The sequence below is a fragment of the Pinus tabuliformis genome, chromosome 4_1 (genome assembly GCF_031772625.1).
Source record: "Pinus tabuliformis cultivar Carrire ecotype Pingquan chromosome 4_1, CPIR1, whole genome shotgun sequence".
Lineage (NCBI taxonomy): Eukaryota > Viridiplantae > Streptophyta > Pinopsida > Pinales > Pinaceae > Pinus > Pinus tabuliformis.
In genome coordinates this window covers 209612224-209634098 of record NC_142303.1, presented here as the reverse complement: position 1 = coordinate 209634098, position 21875 = coordinate 209612224, and the positions used below count along the sequence as shown (strand labels likewise).

Here is a 21875-nt window from a genome sequence, read left to right as displayed (position 1 = left end):
CTAGACTTTGCTTATTTTCTTCAAATGATGGATCGGTCTCTCTCCTTGGTCCTCAATCTTCGCAACAGCGACCTTACTTGAGAGAAAATGCTTTGCTTTGACCTTTGAATTGATATTGCTTTGTTTAATTAGGCCCTTGGGTGCTTGCTTCTTCATTTCTTACTTCAATGTCTTGCTTATAGATGCTTCTTTTGCTTCCTTGGAGGGCTTGGCCTCCCTTTCTTCTCTTGGAATGCTAGCAACTAGGCTGATTTCGAGCACTTTGACCTTTTCCTTGAGTGATTTTGAGTAAACCTTGAATGACTAGCCCTTAGGGGCTTAACTTGCAACATAAGACTTCAACGTTCCAACATTTGCCTTTATCTTTGCCCTTTACTCCATCCAACAACCCAAAAGAGAATGATGTCATGCCCCACGTGTGGTACAAATGCTTGGAAGAGCTTGGTTTGATGTCACTTTGCTTGAGTGTTGAACTCATTTATCTTAGAGATTGTTGATTTTTTCTTTGCACTTCAAAATCAAGTCTATGTCTAAAACACGATCACAAACACACTGAAATACCACAACTCCAAGCACTTTGCACAGCAGAAATGTACAGTAGTGAATCAACAAAGTACAGAAGAATTTATGCAGACCCAAAACTTGATTTTATTACAACTTTAATAAATCAAACATAGGGCTCCTGTACCAGGGATCGTGGCCCTTACAAAGCCCTGATAGAAGGAAGAACTTGGGCTTGAGGCCAACAACTTATCATCCTCATTCTGCCCACACAATAAGAACAAATACAATGACTTACTTGTTGAAGGTGCTCATTCACTTACAGCCCTTTGGTCCTCTTGTCCTTGGTGTACCTGGAAAGTCCTTTGCCTTGGTGTACCTAGCAAGTCCTTGGTGTACCTGGCAAGTCCTTTGCAACCTATCTCACGGAGATACTACTCCTCCAATAGCTTTGTACTCTATTGCTCACAATGTCCTTTGCTACTTCAAATTCACTTGCACACACCAGCTCCACAACTCAAGCTTCTAACAAAGAATAAGTTGCTCCAATATCACTGTACATAGGCTCAACAAGTCTGTCTTCTCAACTAAGACTATGCTACTCCAAAGTCACAGTACATTAGGCTCATATATACCAACATCTCACAGTGATTTGTCCTCATCAATTTCACTTTACATAGGCCTTGAAACACGTTGTCCTATCCCTCATTCAAGGACAAACCTTCACCATATAATTTTGCAATCACCAGCATCAAAAACAATGCCTCTGCTCATTCATGAAGATTCTCGACCCTGTGCAACTATATATATGAGATTTCTTGGCCCTGTTAAAGCCCCTGCGGCCACCTCAGAGTCTGCCCTTATTGCGGCAACCTCAGACTACAAAATTATGTGTATACCTCATGTTCTTGGCCCTTAACTTCTGCACATAACCTTGAGGGAGCTCAGCCCTCACTCTAGCAGCTCCACAAGCCTCACGGCTTCACTGTTTAGCAAGACTAAGGGTTTTAGCCCTCTCTGATGCCACAAAAATTAGCTCGACCTGTTCACAAAGATATGTACAGCCATATGCCCAGAACCATACCAAAAACCAACCTCTACCAGCACTCCAAACCTCAAATCAAAACGGAACACACAAGATAAACTCATCCTTCTGCTCCAACTCAACCTTCTTGAGGGTTTGCATCCTCCTCTTAGGCGTTGTCTTCACATAAGATAAATTGCACTGTATGTGCCTGCTACCACATGATTTACCACGGTTCCTAGGAGGGGTTCCAAAGGGACTACTACTAGACCATGTGGCAACGATGGGATAAGGAGCCACTGTCACCTCAGTCGATGTCCCCTACTTTTTACGAACTTTCACCGATGGGATGAGTCTCGGTATTGAGGAAATCACCAGAAAGATCGAAATCAATAACAATGTACAATGTGATTTCCAAAGCCCATTCAAAGGAGAGACTCGGATAATAGGCTTGGTTGCTTCAAGAGCAAGATAAGGGCTCTCCAAGAAAGGCTTAGGTCTAGGGAGTAGGGAGATTCTCTTGTGATGGTATCCTAGACCTAAGACACTTCAAGAAAATAAGGCTCCTCAAGTGGTCTTGTGAGATAAAGAGGGGCGAACACATGGAACCACAAAGGGGCCTTGGGAAGATCCAATCTTGACCTAGGGTTTTAATTGATCCTTGAGAGAGTGTCTAGGTTAGGCGAGGATAGGAAAAGGTCACAAGAATGATTAACTTCCGTTGATTTTTTGAGTGAAGAGACCTTCAAAATTGCTACTAACCAAAGAAGACCTAAACCAATCAATTCTAGGGCTAGGGCTTGGTGTTTCTCACAAACCGACCGTGGGATGGGTTTCAAATTTGGAGGGCAAGTAGAAGACACCCCAGCGCAATTCGTTACCAGGATTCGGATACGGATACGGATCCGGATCCGGATCCGCTAGTTTTTTGAAAATCTAAGATCCGGATACGGCAAGGATACGTCACGTACAATCAATATATATATATATATATATATATATATATATATATATATATATATATATAAACTTTTAAAAAACACCTTAAAGCTAAAAAATCAAATATTCCATGAAACCATCAAACATTTTTAGAACATTGAATGATAAATCATAAAATCATAAATATGAAGATTAAAAGTTAAAACATTGAAATGGTGCATCGTCCCTCATACAAAGTAACAAAAAAGTCCAAGGATCATGATTCATAATATCATGAATGATAATAGTAAATACATTTACATATCCTCAAATGGATCTATATCTTCTGCATATTGCAACTCTACATCATGAATAGATGATGGGGGTCCTGGAATGTAGGAAGTTGCATCAGTAGGCTGGACTGGTGGTGGAACAATATCCTCAAGTAGGTTGAGGTGAGTCATGGCATTCAGTGTCAGGTTCAAGTCAAAGATCTCAGGCTCCACATCCCACATCCTGCTCGGACCTTTTTTATACTCTGGTTCAACATGTGATAGAAGACGGAGGTTGGAATGAACATAAACAAGGTCCTCAGCCTTTGCCGCTCCCAACCTGTTTTGCTTCACTGAATGGATGAAGCCATATGTACTCCAATTCCTCTCAGTTGATGAGGAACTAGCAACCTGTGATAACAACCTAGTGGCTAGAGTAGACAGATGAATGCTATCCCCACCATAGAAGCCCCACCAAGTAATAGGATCAAGATGTCCTCGATCATCCATAGCTACTGGATCTGAAAAGCTACCAGTAGACTGTACAAACCCTCCAAATTCTTGGCGGACTTTCATTGCAACTCCCATATCTCTATAAATTTTCTTCAAGGCTGTCTTGTATCCTTGTACCACTTCAGAATCTTTGTTTGGTGCTGCTCTACCAGGTAAAGACAAAGTTTTAGAATGATAGTATTTAGGGTGCAATGCATATGCCAGAAGGTGTAATGGCGTGGTCATTTTGTTCCACCTTTCTGTAACTATGTCCTTCACTAAATAATAGAATGTTTCATGAGGGTCATTTTCACTTGCCCTGATAATTTCCCTTATCCTCTCCAACATACTATCAATGTTTTCATAAACTTCCCCCAAGCAAGGTGTATCTGTATCAAATGCCCTGATCAAAGTCAAGATTGGTTCAGTGAACCGTAGAAGATATTGAACCTTGTCCCACCATGCATCATCAAGAATGATGGACTTGATTTTTTGCCCTCTATCAGAAGTGGAAGTCCTCCATGATTCCCAAAGAGGGTCAATGACCATTGCTTGTAGTGCTTGTCTCACCTCCACAAGTCTCTTTATGACAAGAGTGTGGGAGGCAAAACGAGTTTCAGCAACCTATAAGTTTCAAAAGGCCAAATCTCAAATGAGAAACCATATATAAATTTGTAATTAAAAATAAGAATTTCATTATTTCTAATACAAATAGTATTGATTAAAAAAATTACCTTCAGTAGCTCCAACTTTGCAAAACCCCGATAAATGGCTTGGGACATTGAATGATTTGTTATGAACATTTGGATTTCTTTTGATGCTACATATATTTCATTAATCCATTCAATCTCACCAATCTTGGCAAGCATCAGGTTCAATGAATGGACTGCACATGGAGTCCAAAAGATGTGGTCATATCGACCCTCCACAATCAAACCTGCAGCTTTACAAACCTGTGCGTTGTCCGTAATGACTTGGACAACATTATGTGGCCCCACACTTTCTATTGCATCAATAAGAATTGTGGATATGAAAGATGCATCTTTCTCTATTCCACTGCAATCAACAGCCTTCAAAAACATTGCCCCTTGGGGGCATACTGCAACAACATTAATTAATGGGCAGTTTCTTTGGTCTCTCCATCCATCAGAAATGATGGACACCCCTGTTTCTGCCCATGTATCCCGGATTGCCTGTAGCTGTCTATCCACGGATTGCCTTTCTGATGCCAACAAGGTAGTGCGGACCTTTTCATATCCAGGGCTTTTGTACCCCTTTGGCGCTTCATTAACTGCCTTAATCATTTGTTGCCAGTAAGGGGAACGCACCAAATTGAATGATAGCCCATTTGCATAGATGCAACGAGCTACATGTTCATCAGCGATGTCTCTACCTTGATTATTGAAACACGCTTCAAGAGGGCCTAGAGTGGCCCTTTTATTAGATGTAGCAACAGGCCTAGATGGCAATGGAGCCCTAGTTGTAGAACTTTGCACATGGTGTTTTCCCTTAGCAAGTTTCTTATCAGCAGCTTCTTGCAAAGATGCATAGAATTTCATTTTTCCAGGACTCAAACCTTGGCCAGGTTTGCCATTTGCATCTTTTGGCCCGGTGCATACTTGCACCCCTGTGTTAGTTTGACCGGTGAGATGGGCCTTCACTCTAGTATATGAGCCATTTTTTATATCTTGGCATTCATTGCACTTCCATTTAAATGAACCACCTCCGGGATTTTTTCCAATAATCTCCACATACTGCCACAGAGGAGATTTTGGATCTGTTTTGATAATTTCCCCTTCACCATGCTCATGTTGTGAATCTTGTGATGGTTCCATTATGATAATGGTATAGAGTTACTTGGAACTGCATTTAAAAATCAAATTATAATATATTAATATTATTTATAAACAATTAAAAATTAAATTGTAAATACATTAAAAAAAATTAAATTTAAAATTTAAATACATTTAAAAAATTTAAATAACATATATTAAATATTAAATTTTAATATAACTGTTATTATAATATTATTATGTTATATTAATATAACATATAAATATAAATATTAAATAAATTAACATAAATCAAATAACTGTTATATAAATTAACATAAATCAAATAACTGTTATTTATAATTTATAAATTAACATAAATAAATTAACATAAATCAAATAACATTATAACTGTTATTAAACGTTAATTATTTAATATATTAAACATTAAACATTAAAATTTAAACAGCACGGAACATATAAACATAAATATTAATTATTAAATATACGTCGAACATATAACATATATATATATAAGTTCATAACTGTTTATAACGTATAACATATATAACATATATTTTAAATATAATAACATATATAACGTATAACATATATAACATATATATATATAATAAACATATAACATATATATATATATAATAAACATAAATATTAAATCACTGTAACAATAAACACGGCGCAGAATAATACCTGTAACAATAAACCCGACTGTCTGAACAGTGAACCGCGTGCAGGAACAGTCTGCCCGACTGTGTTAACACTGAACAGTGAACACTGCGTGCAGGGGAACCGGCGCCGAGAACTGTGTTAAGTTTTAACACCGCGTGCAGTGGGGCCGGAGTCGGAACGAATCAACCAAAAATTCTTGTGCAGAGGGGCCGGCGGTCGGAACGAAACAGTTTGTGCAGTCGAGTCGGACAAAAGAAGGGTTATAATAAACCTAAAAAACACCGCGTGCGGGACCACAAAACCTAAAAAACTATCCGCTTTTTAACTTTTCGGCCACCTATCACCGCTTCCGGCGGCCGCCGGCGGGATCCGTTTCCGGTAAAGTCGAGCCGTTTCAAAAAAGCCACGTTTTTAAAAATACGTTTTTTTCGCCGTATTTTGGAGTATCCGGATCCGGATCCGGTTCAGATCCGTGGATCCGGCGATTCTCCACCTGCCTGTGCCGGATCCGGTAACTTAGGCAATTCCTCACTAACTCACTCTTCAAGAAGATGGATCAAATGGAATTCACTTGATGCCCTAGATAGGTCATTTAGGGTTAGGGCTGAAATTTTTGGAAGGAGGTAAAGATGAACTTTAGGGTGATCACCAAGGACAAGAACCAGTGCCTAGCCAATTGGGATGAATGGAGTCAAGATAAGTTTGAGTTTGAGATCTTCGCTCTACCAAGGAGTCCTTGCAGCTTCACTAGCCTAGAGAGGCACTAGTTAGGTCACAAGAGGAATTTATACTTCGCTTTGCAAAATTGATGGAGTTTCAAGGTAAAAGGTGCACAACCCACCCCTAGGAACATTCGTTCGTTTTGCCAAGATGAATAACATATGCAATGAGTCAAGATTCCAAGTGTTTCATGAATTCGCATTAATTTTAGGGCACAAGTAAATCATGAAATAGCATTCCATGATTTAGACATGAATCAATAAGAAATTCGCATGAAAATAGCACTTACATGACAAAGAGAGTATATTCTATTGATTTTTGGGTAGGATCGGATGTGCTCTAGCTCCGGGATTTTGTGGAGGGGCTAGAACACGTGAGCTCTCCAAGACCCAGAAATCATTTGGTGAAATTCCACCCGGATTGTATTTTATTAAAATAATTAATATTTTTAATGGGGCTCCTAAGTCTAAACTTAGAAAAAATAAAATATTAATGGGTATTAATGAAAATATGGGTGAGAAGCTTCCAAGAGACGAGGATCAAATCTAATTTAATCTTAGCCGTTGATAGAGATTAGATCACGATTGTTGATTTCTCAACAGGAAAAGCATAAAGGAAGGCTTGTGGTCAGTTGGAGAAGACACACAGTGAGAGCAACACTTGAGCTAAATCGAAATTTTGGGGCGTCGTTTGCTGAGAATTTCGGAGTGAGCTTCTAGTGCACAGAGGGACAGTTCGGCAGTGGGACTTTCGTCCAAGACCGAGAATACATAGCAGAGAGGCAGCGCAACAACAGGGAGAGACAGCGCAGCTCCAGGAGGGTGACGCAAATGCTGGAGGGCTGACACAGTCACTTAGAGGCACTGTTGGGGTTTCTATGAAGCAGATCGGGCATCGATTTAGCAGATCGATTTCTGAGCCGAGATGGCTCACTGGGAAAGTGAAGCAATTCCAGCGCAGAGCTGGGAGCGTCCATCGCTGCACAGCACTGGGGACAACGCAGTCACCCATGGGGTTTGTTCATCCAGTTGCTGGATCCACCAAAATATTTGTCTTTGGATAGAGGTACTTCTGTGGGGTTTATTCTCTGTTGGGTAAGCCGGATTTGGCACCCTAGTTGTATTCAGAAATCTGCTTAATAATAAAACCCTCATATCTGTTGCACCGATTTTCCCACACTGGTTTTTTCCGGGGACGTTTAGTCCCAAAATAAGTGTGCCCTTTGTATGGTTGTCTCATTTATTTTTCAGTACTTGATCTGTATATTGGTGTAGGTTGCAGTGTATTTGCATTAATATTTTCTGAATATTTCTAAAAATAACTTGTTAAAATGAAGAACACAAGTAGGTAATGCAAATCAGTTTACTATAGTAGGATTTCTGATTTGTTAGATTCAGAAATTTTCACATCCATCACATTTGCAAACATGAAGCTCCAAGATAAGATAGCAATAACCGAAACATCAAAATGCATCAAGAATACTCCAATTCATCCATCAATTGTAGGTTCAAATTCTTTTTAAGAAAAGAAATCCAATCCAAGTGATGATGTTTGATACAATGAGGCCCTCTTGTATTTATATGAGCCTTTAAGGCATTTGAATGGCCTAAATTAACCTAATGATGCCCCTAGAATAAAATAATGTACAAAATAACACTAATTTGGAGACAAACCCACCAAATGTCTCCAAAAGATGAGTAATAAAATTCTTAAGAGGGTTGAAATGATAGAACAATAGCTAATAGGGTCATTCGGAGGCCAAATCAAGTCCCTCATGTTCCCAAATGAATAGAAGGGCTCCAACAACAATGATGAAATGGCTGGCCCCTTAACCTCCAAGCAAATAACTTGTGGTGCTCCCAAGTGGTTGTGGGGGCACAAAGAATGGCCTCATGGGTCTCCAACTGAATCAAACAAGCATGTGCTCCATCTATAAGGGTTGTAACAATGATGCAAGCCCTCCCTTGTCTCCCTAGGTGAGACACAACCCCATCTAGGCCCTAGACCAACTGCCAAGTGTGTGGTGCAAGTGTGTAGTTGGCTGGGCAATGTGGTCCAAGCGCATCATCATCATCGAATCCTTGGGACACCAGCAAGCAATAAGTGGTGCTGAAGGATCCCATGGTGTGGTTATTTTCTCTCTACTGTGGTGGAGGCCCATGGCTCTCAGCACTCACCCTACAAGTGCCATCATGACCTTCTAGAGGGCTTGGATCCCGTATAGGGAGGCCAAACCCTGAGATGAAGACCCACCTGCAATCCTGTATAAGATCAAATGTGTCTCCTCACCTTCCAATATAGCAATTAATTAGTACGATTGAGCAAATGAGCTTACAAATCATGGAACCAAGTGGGCACTTCGTAGTGACATGCCCTTCCATAATGGACTTCAGAATGTACAGGTGTCCCCAGCCTCAAGGGAGGGGTTAATCAAGGACCCTATTAAGTGGTTTCAACCTCTAAGGGAGTGGTAGGTTCATGGTACATCAATCAACTGGCAGGTGTCACGTGAAATAATGATGGAACAGAGTGGGGTAATAAGGGAGGCTCCAAGCCACATGCTATGGTACAAGGGTAGTTATAAGGAAGCCCACACACGAGTGTATAGATGTAGGAGGGAGCAATCGTGGTACATGAGTTACCCCGGCCTTCGGTTTTCCACCCTTCTTCATATGCCTTTTGTCTTTTATTGTTTTGTCTTTCTTTTCACTGCTCGGGGCTCCGGGGAATGAGAGCATGATGCGTATAATATAGCAGTTAGTCCCTAAGGTTGGGCAATTCATCGCCCACCAGGGGTTGGGACAATCATAGGTTCCTTAATGATGCAGGGGGCTCACATAGGGGCCCTAGGAACTAGGGTGATGGTCATAATGAAAGGGGAAGAGCTCATGTTTTCCTTTTGCCCAAGTGTTAAATTTTTATGTCCCGGCCATTTTTTGCATTTTGTGGTACATTTCCTGTTGTAAGTGGCCAAATTATGCTTTTGACTTTCTTTTTAGCTGCATCAACCTCCAGGGCATCATTCTAGGCCCAACCCAAAGTGTGGACAAGGGAAGGGGGAGGCTAACTCCTTGTGGACCCAATGGACAAATGTGGACCCGAATGGGAAATAAGTGAAAAGGGGCTATAATGAGGGGAGGGCAGTGATGTATGTGGTGTCGAGAGGCGAGACCCCGCAACCAAAATTGGGGTTTCCCATGTAGTGCCACTCCTAAAGCTAGTAGCCAATAAAGGAGATCCCATGGGACTAGGATACAAGACTAACCACCAAGTTGGACAAGGGGACAAGAGTACAGACCAAGCCCATTCTTTCCACCGAATCCCCCCACTAATCCATGTCCAGATGTGTCCATGATAAGTAAGCAAAAATACCCAATTACATAATGAAAAGCCATACCTTCGAGGTTGGAAGGCCCACCTTCAAACATATGATCATAACAAATGGGTGAGGGCACATAATGGCTAGCTCAAGTGGCGGAGATGGTGGCACATCGAGCTATCTTGTGGCTGCAAGGGGCTACTAGTTGTCGACTAAAAGCCTAAAGACAATCTAGGAGAAAAATTTCTCCTATGGGCATCACCCACTAGTGGTGGGTAACAGTGCCAAATGAGCTCAATCTTATTTCTACTTATAGTGATCTTAGTGGAGTGACTTTTGCCACCAAGGGTCATGTCTTTGTCCAAGTCGACCTAAGCCTACATGCTCAAACACCATTAACATAAGAAATAAAATTATTTTCATTGACATAAGCCCTCTCCATTGTAGCCTTAGGTGCCCTTTAGCCCATCAAAGGTGCCCCTCATGCAACCAATAGAATAAACAATGATTTTCTCTTACATCTTTAGCCCACTACTTTGGGTCTAAAGTTCACCACTTGGGTACTCAACGCACAAAGCCACATTTTTGTGGGTCAACTCCACACAAACCAAGTACCCCCAAGGATTGTGGGAGTACCTCCCAAGCTACACTTCTCAACAGAGATAACACTTGCTTGACTCTTCTTCTTTGTCCACCTCATCATCAGTCTCCAAACATGGTTGCTTGCAATGCTACATGAAAATCCCTCTTGCCCCAAAAATGGGTCCACTGTTGTAACTAGAGATCTATGAGGGTGTTCTAACTACTTCAAATGACATGTGGTCCATCGTGACATAGAGAATCAAATGGACACCCTCTTTGCCTCAAAAGATGTAGCATGATGCCTTAGGAGACGCAATTGTATTAGGAACTGTGAGACTATCAAGATGCAAAGCCAAGGCAAAAGGGAAGTGCAAAATACATAAAGACACATGGCACATGTGGGGTAGGGGGTGCACCAGGATCAAAAGGGATATCATCATGGAAAAGTACATATGGTGATCACCCTTACAAGGCTTTATGATGCAAGTGCTCCCTTAAACCATGAGTCCTAGTAGTGTTTAATCCATGATGCCCACAACACCATACCAAGGTATAAGAATACCCATCAAGATAAGGAGTTACTACCCACCAGGTGGAAGTCAACTATGTTACAAACACATTTCGGCTTGTCCAAATTTGATGATCTTTAGGTCGATTTTGGACCTCTCAAAAAGAGAATTTAATGTAATCATCATCTCCATCAAATGAGTTGTCCAAAGTGTAATTTGGCCCTAGTTGTCAATTTTAACACTCCCTCTCAACTTGGGAGAACTCCACCTGCCAATCCATCCATCATCATCGATCATCATGCCATCATGTCGTCATGTACCATCTTTGTAACTCATTTCTGCTCTGTTGAACAATGATATAGATAATGAAGAAGAATCGATCGAGAGTTAGTCACAAGACCCTACCACTCTCCACTGACAAAAGTCAGTCTAGAGGTAGAACCTCAATAAGACTTGATCTTAGATCAAGTTGTTAAACATCATGCATCCTAGACATAGGGAGTACAGCAGTACACGATGTGTCCATCGGTAGTGCTACGGTCCCTAACTACTTTTGCCAACTCATTGGCTCGATGAGAGGTACTTCCCATGTGTCCCGGACTACATGGGTAGGATGATGTTGGGGCAACAGCAAGGAAAGAATAAATCACATCCTGCTCACAACCACATGTAGGGAAAGGATGAACTACATCCTACAGTCACATGTCACAACCATCATAGGGAAAGGATAAACCACATCCTACGTGCATGCATACCACCAAGAGTAGGGAAAGGACGAACGACATCCTACATGCATGCTAATCAAAAATCGTAGGAAGGATCCTACACGTGGGGAAAGGATGAACCACGTCCCACTGACATGTCAACCATCGACTGTAAGAATGAACATCCTACATGTGGGGAAAAGATGAACCACATCCCACCGACATGTCCACATGTAACAACCAACAGATGCCTATATGCATCTCTCACTAGGGTATCCGCAGGAGAAGGTGAACCACTCATCCTATGCACATGTCATCAATAGAAGGGGAAGGTGAACCACTCACCCTACACACATGTCAACTGTCACAGGGGAAGGTGAACCACTCACCCTATGGTCGCTCATAGCTCAACAAGTACCCCAGGGTCTATCCATGAATTCCAACCTCTTTCTGAAGGAAGATAATTTTGACCTTACCACGTGGCTATGTCAGGATGACAATAATTTGCTCATTCAATCAACAATGATGGGTAGGATGATGTTGGGGCAACAACTGGGAAAGAATAAATCACATCCTACTCACAACCACACGTAGGGAAAGGATGAACCACATCCTACAGTCACATGTCACAACCATCATAGGGAAAGGATAAACCACATCCTACGTGCATGCATACCACCAAGAGTAGGGAAAGGACGAACGACATCCTACATGCATGCCAATCAAAAATCGTAGGAAGGATCCTACACGTGGGGAAAGGATGAACCACATCCCACTGACATGTCAACCATCAACCGTAGGGAATGAACATCTTACATGTGGGAAAAGGATGAACCACATCCCACCGACATGTCCACATGTGACAACCGACAGATGCCTATATGCATCTTTCACTGGGGTATCCGCAGAAGAAGGTGAACCACTCATCCTATGCATATGTCATCAATAGAAGGGGAAGGTGAACCACTCACCCTGTGGTCGCTCATAGCTCAACAAGTACCCCAGGGTCTATCCATGAATTCCAACCTCTTTCTGAAGGAAGATAATTTTGACCTTACCAAGTGGTGGCTATGTCAGGATGACAATAATCTGCTCATTCAATCAACAATGATGAATCTTGGCAGCTCTTCCAATATACCATATCAAAATAAAGCAGTTTCCATTGCTTGGATCTGTCGTGGAACATGGATTCTCAAAAATGAAACCCATTCAAGAATACAACGGTGGATATCAGCATGTGCTCAAATAGCTTACTAAGGAGCTTCCTCAACCAACTGACTTCGTAATAAGCCATACTTGCTGCTATATACATTCAACCTCAATAGTGCTTCCAGAGCGACTTAATAGCACTAGATGAGCTCTTTTCATCCAACATACTGCCACCTGAGCCAACATAAGAATATCCAAGGAATCTTAGATTCTAGTGGTGTATCTCAGATTATAGACAATAGAATCACAGAGATATCTCACTAAGTAGCTAATATATGAGGCTCGTCCTTAAACCGACTCAAAGCCTTCGTAGCGAGGCATATGACTGGTAGGGTGATTACCAGGGATCCCACAAGATATACATATTCAGACCAGCAATTCATCAGACCTTTAATAGTAGAAAATAGAGTATCAAGGCTAGGTCTTCCATCTTGACTTTAAAAGTCAACTCCCTCTTACATTGATAAACGAGAGGGTCATCCATCAGACATCATCAATAGCTGCATCTTTTATAGTCCAATCATGTCTCGATCATAACTCCCTCCGAATATAAGTAACATAATCATTGAGCCACCTGTAACCTATCCCTTTTTCTGCTATAGATCCTTAGGTCCATTTGCCAAAATCATCAATCATGATTATGCAGCTTCCATGTAGTTTCTTAAGACATCATCAGAGTCATTATAATCATAATCAGTGGTCATGTCTTGCCTTTATCAGACAAGAAGAGTCATCAAACTTATTTTGACAGGGATTCTAGAGCTCCCTCTGAAGTCTTACTTCAGTTGGTCATTAAGCCTTTATCAATCTGCACTTCATCTTTAAGATGAGACTTTATCATGCTGCAAGGAGGTGACGAAACTGTAAAACCACCCTTACTGACAACTGCTGTATAGATACCTACTGTAGTCTGCTAGAATAATGACAATGGGATGCTGGAGTTAATTCTGGAACAATGCCTTTGATGCCATTCAATACAACAGATGCAATCTTCTTCCTTACTGAAAGGAGTGTCACTATACTTTTGACTTGCAGGCAATGATTATAAAGCAGGTGCCAATGAAACTAATACACATTCAAAAGTCTGCAAAGTAAACACTCTTGCTGTCATCCAGACTTCACACCGTTGTCAAACCTTGATGTAACTGTTGCTATTACAGACATTACTACTGGAACCTCCTCTTGCAAATCAGCACTGCATATTGAAATCCTTGCTCAAGATGACAACTTGATGTGTCTACAAGAGTTAAACACTTCAAAACAAATCATTCTTAACATAAACTCTAGCTTACTGATTAGTTGTTTCTTGCATGCCAAGATCCACTGTAGTTGCTTCACCGAATTTAGTGTCTAATAATTGCACAAGACGGCTTGTCCTCCTTTTGGCAGGCTCATGAACAACAAGGCTTTCAAAACAAGCTACTATTTATCTAGGCTGAAATCTTCAAGCCCACATTCACAAAGATTAAGCTTGATTGCACCACTAATACCAGAAAGGAAGATCGAATATATTAGGCCTCAGATGTAACTTCCGCAATCCAAAGATGTCCTTCACAAAAGAATCTCGTTCATATAGCTCTTGGTCTTCTTCAGAAGGAAGGCCAAATGGCCATGTGGTAGACCTGGGTTTTTTTCCTGTTAAGAGGTTCATACTAATGACTGTTTTGAAGAGAATGTCACTGATGACTAGGACGGTATCTGATCGTCTTCGAGCCCCCAAATTTCGTTCTTGATTAATGAAAACATCCTTGGCAAATGCTTTCGCAGTGGTCCGTCTTTCATAAATCCAAGAATTTCACCTCTGACAATGAAATATGAATGCCCCCGACAGTCCCTATTAATCATTACTCCGGTCCCCAAGGCCAACACAATAGGACCAGACTCCTATCACGTTATTCCATGCTAATGTATTCAGAGCATAAGCTTGCTTTGAGCACTCTAATTTTTTCAAAGTAACAGCGCCGGAGCCGCGACCCAGCCAATTAAGGCCAGGAGAACGCCGCCGACAAAAGGGACGGAAGGCCAGGTGCACACCAAGTATTACTTTAAAGTCTACTTCTCATACTCAACAGAACTTCTTTAGGTGACATGACATATATGTAAGTTGTATCAATCTTGAGGAAGGCTTGCCTGGAAATTCAAGTATGCGTAAAAGCTGGCAGCAGTTGATCCAATTCCAGGCATTGGAATTTACTCAAGTTCTGTTTATAATAACTAAGGAAACATATGTGGAAAGACAAGCCAAGACAAGGAAACACCAGAATTTGGCAAATGCCAAGGAAAAACCCCATGATGCCGAAAAAGTTAAAAACCCTTCGATAAAATCTTCTTATTATTATATCAAATGCCCCAACAGAGAGAGAGAGAGTACAATAATATAAGTCAAAAATAGACTTGCTAAATTACTATTCAAAACAGCCCTGAAGCTTACTGCCTGGTTAGGGTTCCTAAGAGTCACTGAGTAACCTTCTTCCAATGAGCTGCACCCTTTGCTGTCCTTTTCAAGACATCCAACAATGATCTAGGACTTGCAGCTTCTCTTCAAGGCACCCTACAGCAGTCCCATGCTAACAGCAACAAGAATCTGCTCACAAACTAGGATTATACCCTCTGTTTAGACTGCGGCCTACTCTCCTTGATTGCGACTGAGGTAAAGGGCTAGATTAGGCCATTCGGCCCTTCCACACGTGCCTCCATACTTGCTGCTGTAGCAGCCTTTCCTGCGGCCCAAACCAGAATACAAAACATGCACAAATAAACCCCAAACTCACTTTTAAACCAGCATCCTGATCTGTGGCTCCACACAAAGAATGCGGCCTGCTCTTGGAGAATTTCTTACCCAAAAATCATGCCAAAACATCACCCAGAACTGCCCTTAAGCCTGTGGCTAGCTGCCTGCTCCGAACTCGAACCTGTGGGAGACCAATTGACCAAAGAACGGACCCAAACAACTCGTCCTCCTTGCTTCTCCAAGCTACGGCTGCCTCTGAAGATTTACACAAGAGATGAATGCACTCTTTTTGGATGTGTCGAATAAGGTGGAGGACTCTTCCTTTTATAGGAGAGAGGTTTCACTTGATTATATTACCCCAAGTCAACCTTGTCAATTTGCATATATGAGGGCTTTAATCCAAAAACACATTTCGGCTTGTCCAATTTTGATGATCTTTAGGTCGATTTTCGTCCTCTCGAAAAGAGGAATTTAATGCAATCATCATCTCCATCAAATGGGCTGTCCAAAGTGGAATTTGGCCCTAGTTGCCAATTTTAACAGGGGCTTTATCAGAACATCAACCACCTATAAATATGAAGGAATATACTCCAAGATCATTGTTTTCCTCTATACCACATCCCATAAGAAATGATATTCGAACTTGATCATAGTTTTAGAACTCTGACTCGGATTTGGAACCTGCCGAGGGTCAACTCCGACTCTGACTCCAACTCGGTATCAACTCGGCCTAGTTGATTTCAATGACTCAATCACGACTCGGTCTTTGTAAAAATTACATTAAATATTTATTTTTTTATGAAAAAAACATATTTTTAAAGATTTTCATTCATGTTTCCAAACTCAAAGCATTAGAATATAGAGAGAAGACAGCATATGATCAAAGTATGCTCATGAATATATCTATTATATGATATATCTAGATGTGAAGGTGACAAGGCATACTAAGACATATTGTTGCTCTCCTCATAACTCTTCGAACATGTGAACATTATTTTCATACTGAGTCCTTTCATTGCCATGGAGCATTGTAAATTTGTTTAGAAAAGAGAAAAGTTTAGAAAAGCAGTACAGAAACTGATCGACTATACAACCCTTGAAATTCAATGTTTTTGGCATCTCTATAAACAAGTCTTACAATGCAAATATGGAAAATACTGTGTTTGCAGAAGATCCTATTGCTATAGATACTTCTGCAGATAACATTACGGTCACATTTGTGTGAGTTTACAATAGTCAATAAGGGAGGACAGTTCACTTAATCCCAAGAGTTGTATAGCACCAACTCCTTTCATGCACTGTACAGGTTGTCATTCCAATTCCCATTTTATTACTTTTATCACTGGTAGAAATTTCTTTCTTTACGACTTGTATTATTTTTGGTTTTTTTTATTCCTGACCTTGAAAAATACGAGTTTCATGATACAAGACATAACTGTAAAAAAAGTCTAAAATGTATAGGAAAAGAAAATCAAACTCTCCAAAATTTCACAAAATATGTATGATGTGATGCATTTCTACTATCTAGTACTTACCAGTGTCATCAACGCAGCAGCAGAAACACAAGGACTCACCTGGTTATAATGGGCTCGGCCGAGTCGGTGTCTGGCTCGGCCGGTTCGGTAAGGGACCGGCCTTCAAACCGGTTTTTGTACCAAGCCGGCCCGAGCAGGGATCCGGCTCGGTCGACCAGGCCGAGTCCGATTCGGACCAGCCTGGTTTTAAAACAATGACCTTGTTATGCCTGGATCCATCATGGAAAACCAAATTCTCAAAGAGCTTAATGCAACTCTAATTACCACAATGAATGAAAGTGGGTTCCATCTAGTGAATAGCACCCTTCAAATGTTGCAGCACATGCTTGAGAGCTCTTAATTTAGACTACCTTGGCTCTACCATGAATTGGCTCAATGTGTTCACCACATACTATGATGCTTCAGGCTCTGGGATCTAGTGGGCTAAATCAATGTTATAGACAATTTGCAAGACCCAATTACTTGGCTTACCGATCAATGTTTGGCTTGGTTCCAACCTAACTAGATTTTCAAGCTCTTTAACATTATTTTCATGTTTCAATCATCGCCTTAAGACATATGGGATGTGGATATTCAACAATTGGAAATAAGATTGGGACTGGTTGACAAAACTCATCACATTAGGCTATTAAATTCCAAATACGCATGAAGGTCTTATCATTCACCCATGTTTACTACTCGTGTTGGGTGCCTTCTACCAGCGTTGACCAATGGCTCAAGAAAGCTTTCTCCAAGCCACTGTAAACAAAAGCACAAAAGTTTTGATCATGTTCACAGGAACTTATGTTTCATTCTTGGAGGCTAGGGAGGCATGGGGATCATCAAGACACATACACAAGCCCAAACACTTTGTCCCAAATGAATTGTCCAAGCACTATAAGAGAATGAAGCATAGAAAGTACTTCAAGAACTCAATCCACTTTAGAGCCCCACTAGGGAGGAATCTTGAACGATTCTTGATTTACAAATTTTATTGTAACTCTGGGCCATGTGAAGGTGAAAGGGGCTTTTGTTGATCAAGAGTATATTGGAGGAATTGGAAGCGCACAAATTCATCTCAATCAGGATGGCTAAGCTCTTAGATACAGCTTGTTTTTAAAAGACCACTCATTGTGGTGTTCTATTGCACATAGTTTCTGGCCCTAAGATTCTTCAAAAAAATGTATCAACTATCAAAGGCATTTTTGAAGCCCAAACATGAGAGCATAGGTGTTGATGAGAATTGAAAATCGCAAACAGAATGGCATTTGATCGAACCAAGAAAATTATCACCAACTATCTACCCATAAGTTGGGCTTACAATATCCAAATTTGAGTAAGGGCCACTCTTTCAACTCCTGCAGTGGCCAAAAGATATACGTCCTACAGCACCGTACCCATTGTTTCACAAAATTACATACAACAAAATTTCAAAAGCTTGCAACTTATGTTGTCTTCAACTAAAATAGGCAATAAAAAATAACACTAAATGGGACTTAAAAAAAAGGAACAGGTCTCAGGTTCAATTTTCCTAAGAGGCACTTCAAGTTATATCTCCTAGACACTTTACACATTGTTTCAGAGCATTAAAACAGAGCAAACTTACAAAACCTTGCAAATTGTGCTGAAAATCAGGCATAAATGGCCATAAAAATGAAATTAAATGTGGCTTCGTAAAATAAACAAATCTCATAATCAGTTTTCCCCGGAGTCACTATAAAATACAACTCCTGGGCACTCTGGACAGTGCCCACTGTTTAGGGCAATTAAATAGCCCAAAATTTCAAACCCATAAGGTAAAATTGATAATTAAAATAAATATGGGAACGGAGCATGTCACAAATTGATATTTTGTCCATGATTTTTCTGGTTTATGATTGTGTAACCAACATTTTTCGCAATACATTTTGAATGAAGGTTTCACTCATCTTCAGGGCAGCAAGAGGCAAAAATATAAAAATGTTGCTGAAAAACAAATACATCTATCAAATGTGTCTTTAAAGAAGAAACAGGTCGCAGAATCAATCTTCCCTAGAGTTACTTCAAATTATAGCTCCCAAGTCCTAAGGCAGCCCACACACTGTTTCAGACCATTAAATAGGAAAAAATTACAGAAGCTTCCAAATTGTGCCTCAGTTCAGGTAAAATTGACCATAAAAACAAAATCAAATGCATCTCTAATGAAGAAATGGATCTTGGGTCCAATTTTCTGCAGTTACTTCAAATTCTAGCTACTAGGGCACTCATGACTCTACACAATGTTTCAGACCATTAAAATAGAATAAACTCGCAAAAGCTCACAAATTGTGCTGTATTTCAGGTAAAACTGACCATATAAATAAAGACAAAATGCTTCTTTAAAAAAGAAACAGGTATCAGGCTTAATTTTCCCCGGAGTCACTTCAAATTATAGGTCCTCTATCCGCACACTTGTTTTTGACCATTGAACGAAAAAATTTACAAAAGCTTGCAAGTTGTTATAATTCAGGTAAAACTGACCATATAAATAAAATATTTCTTATTTAAAGAAGAAGCAGGTATCAAGTTTAATTTTTCCCGGAGTCACATCAAAGGTCAAATTATAGCTCCAATGCCACTCTACACAGTCTCAAACCAACATCTTGCAAATTGTGCCCTAATTCAGGTAAAAATGACCATGTAAGTAAAACAAAATGCTTCTTCAAAGAAGAAACAGGTATCAAGTTTAATTTTCCCTGAAGTCACTTCAAAGTATAGCTCCCAGGGCAATCTGCACACTGTTTTGAACCATTGAAAGAAAAAGATTACAAAAGCTAACAAATTATGCTGTGATTCAAGTACATGTGACCATAAAAATATAATCAAACACTTCTTTAAAGAAGAAACTGGTCTCAGGTGGAATAGTCCCCAGAGTCTGTAGAAATTATACCTCCTAGGTCACTCTACACACTGTTTTGGGCCTGTAATAGAATAAAATCACAAAAGCTTGAAAATTGTGTCGTAATTCAGGTAAAACTGACCACGAAAAGAAAATCAAACGCGTCTTTAAAGAAGAAACAGGTCCCAGATTCATTTGTTCCTGGAAAGACTTCGAAATAAAGTTCCTCGAGGACTCTGCACTGTTCTACGCCATTTAATAGTATTAAATTACAAAAGCTTGCAAGATTTGACATATTTCAATTAAAATTGGCCATAAAAACAAAATCAAATGCGTCTTCAAAGAAGAAACATGTATCAGGCTCAAGTTTCCCCGGAGTGACTTCTACGTATAGCTCCTAAAGGAGTCTGCACAATTTTTCCGACAATAAATAGAACGAAAATACAAAATCTTGCAAATTGTACAGTAATGCAGGTAAAACTGACCAAATAAAATCAAATGCTTCTTTAACAAACAAAAAACACAGGCCTTAGGTTCAATTTTGGCCGGAGTCGCTTAAAATCATAGCTCCTAGAGCGCTCAACGCACTGCTTCGAAGCTTGAAATACAAGAAGTTTTCGAAAGCTCGCAGATTGTGCTGCATTTTAGGCGAAATTAAACATAAAAACAAAATTAAATGCATCTTTAAAGAAGAAACAGATCTCAGGTTCAATTTTCCCCGTAGTCACCTCCAATTGTAGCGCCTCGGGCAATCTAAGCACTATTCTGGATCATTAACTGAACAAAACTACAAATGCTTCCATATTGTGCCGTAATTCAGGTAAAACAAGCCATAAAAATAAAATATAGTGTGCCTTTGAAAAAGAAACGCAAGATCCACAAAATAATATTAATTGCACATTCCAAGAAGAAACAGGAGATCCACACCTGCTTGTACTCAATTTCGATAGTATAAACAAGCTGAATATGGCTGAGATCGTTCAAGTCCGGCCTCGACACTTCGACTACGGTTGCCCGGGGCAATTCCTCGAAAATCCGCTCGCCTTCGTGCCGGTGGAGATCCGACGCAGAGGGCGTTGGCTCGCTCTGCATCTGAACGTACCGGGGACTCGAACCCGAGCCGTAATGCTCCGAAATTCCTTCGCCTTTTCCCATTCTGACTTTAATTAAACCAATTCTCGACGCCTGCGGGCTTATTGAATCCTGAGATTGTGGCAGTGACTTTGCAGATCCCACCCTTCGCCTGAAATAAGCGTCCGAGTTCCCGCAGGCTCAATCCTTGAAGAGAATTAAAAATAATGAATATTGAATGAGGTTTCCGAGTTAAATGGAGTTAAATGGTGCAGCCCACGCAAGCCAGCGTTGGCGTGCTTCGAAGGAACTCTGGAGTGCAATTTCTTCCACCTTCATGAGTTGCGAAATTGGAGAGATATATGTCTTAAAACTCTCCGAGGGTTTGAAACTTGTCAAGATAAAATAATCATATATATTTACCGCTGACATCTAAAATAATCACACATATTATATAAATGGATAAATATACTTAAAACATCCTATTGAAGGAATCGCATCTGGAATGCAAGATTCCTCGAAAGGATTTAAATAAACCAATTTATTGCCCTTTGCAATTATAACTGGAGATGGGAGGTTGTGCCTACTCTGCGCGTTAGTCAACATATACCTTTCGGCTTGCTCTCTTTGGAACACGCGTCCTTTAAGTGGCGGGCGGCCATCGCCCATATGTTGGCACATTGTCTTTACGGAAAAAAATGAAAAATCCCTAGCTGCGATGTTTCAAACCCATGAACGCAAGGAAATGGTCTTGTTGCTTAGATCATTCACGCGAGGGTTGATTTTTCTAACATCTTTTTAGATCGTTGGTTTGATAAACTAATTTTCTTTGTTTTAAGAAAGTGATAAAATTTATTAGATTTTGGTGGTTAATATATTTATTATAGGTTGGGTTTAATATATATATTTATTTATTTATTATTATTATTTAGGTTATAGTAAAGTCAAACATTAAATTGGTGTAAAGATTTTTTTGGTTCTGGAATAAAA

General features: G+C 40.3%; 1 protein-coding gene across 2 annotated transcripts in view; it reads right to left on the bottom strand.

Annotated features, from left to right (window-relative positions):
* The window catches only part of PLDP1 (phospholipase D P1), a 349866-nt gene extending 328555 nt beyond the window's left edge, over positions 1-21311 (bottom strand). Inside the window, exon 1 of one of the 2 annotated variants that reach the window (XM_089419470.1) lies at positions 20742-21311. In XM_089419470.1, the coding sequence (XP_089275596.1) occupies positions 20742-20969 (228 nt within the window). In that variant the 5' untranslated portion in view covers positions 20970-21311. The remainder of the gene's footprint in view (positions 1-20741) is intronic. The other variant, XM_089419468.1, reaches the window with a different exon arrangement.
* Between the last annotated feature and the right edge of the window lie 564 nt (positions 21312-21875).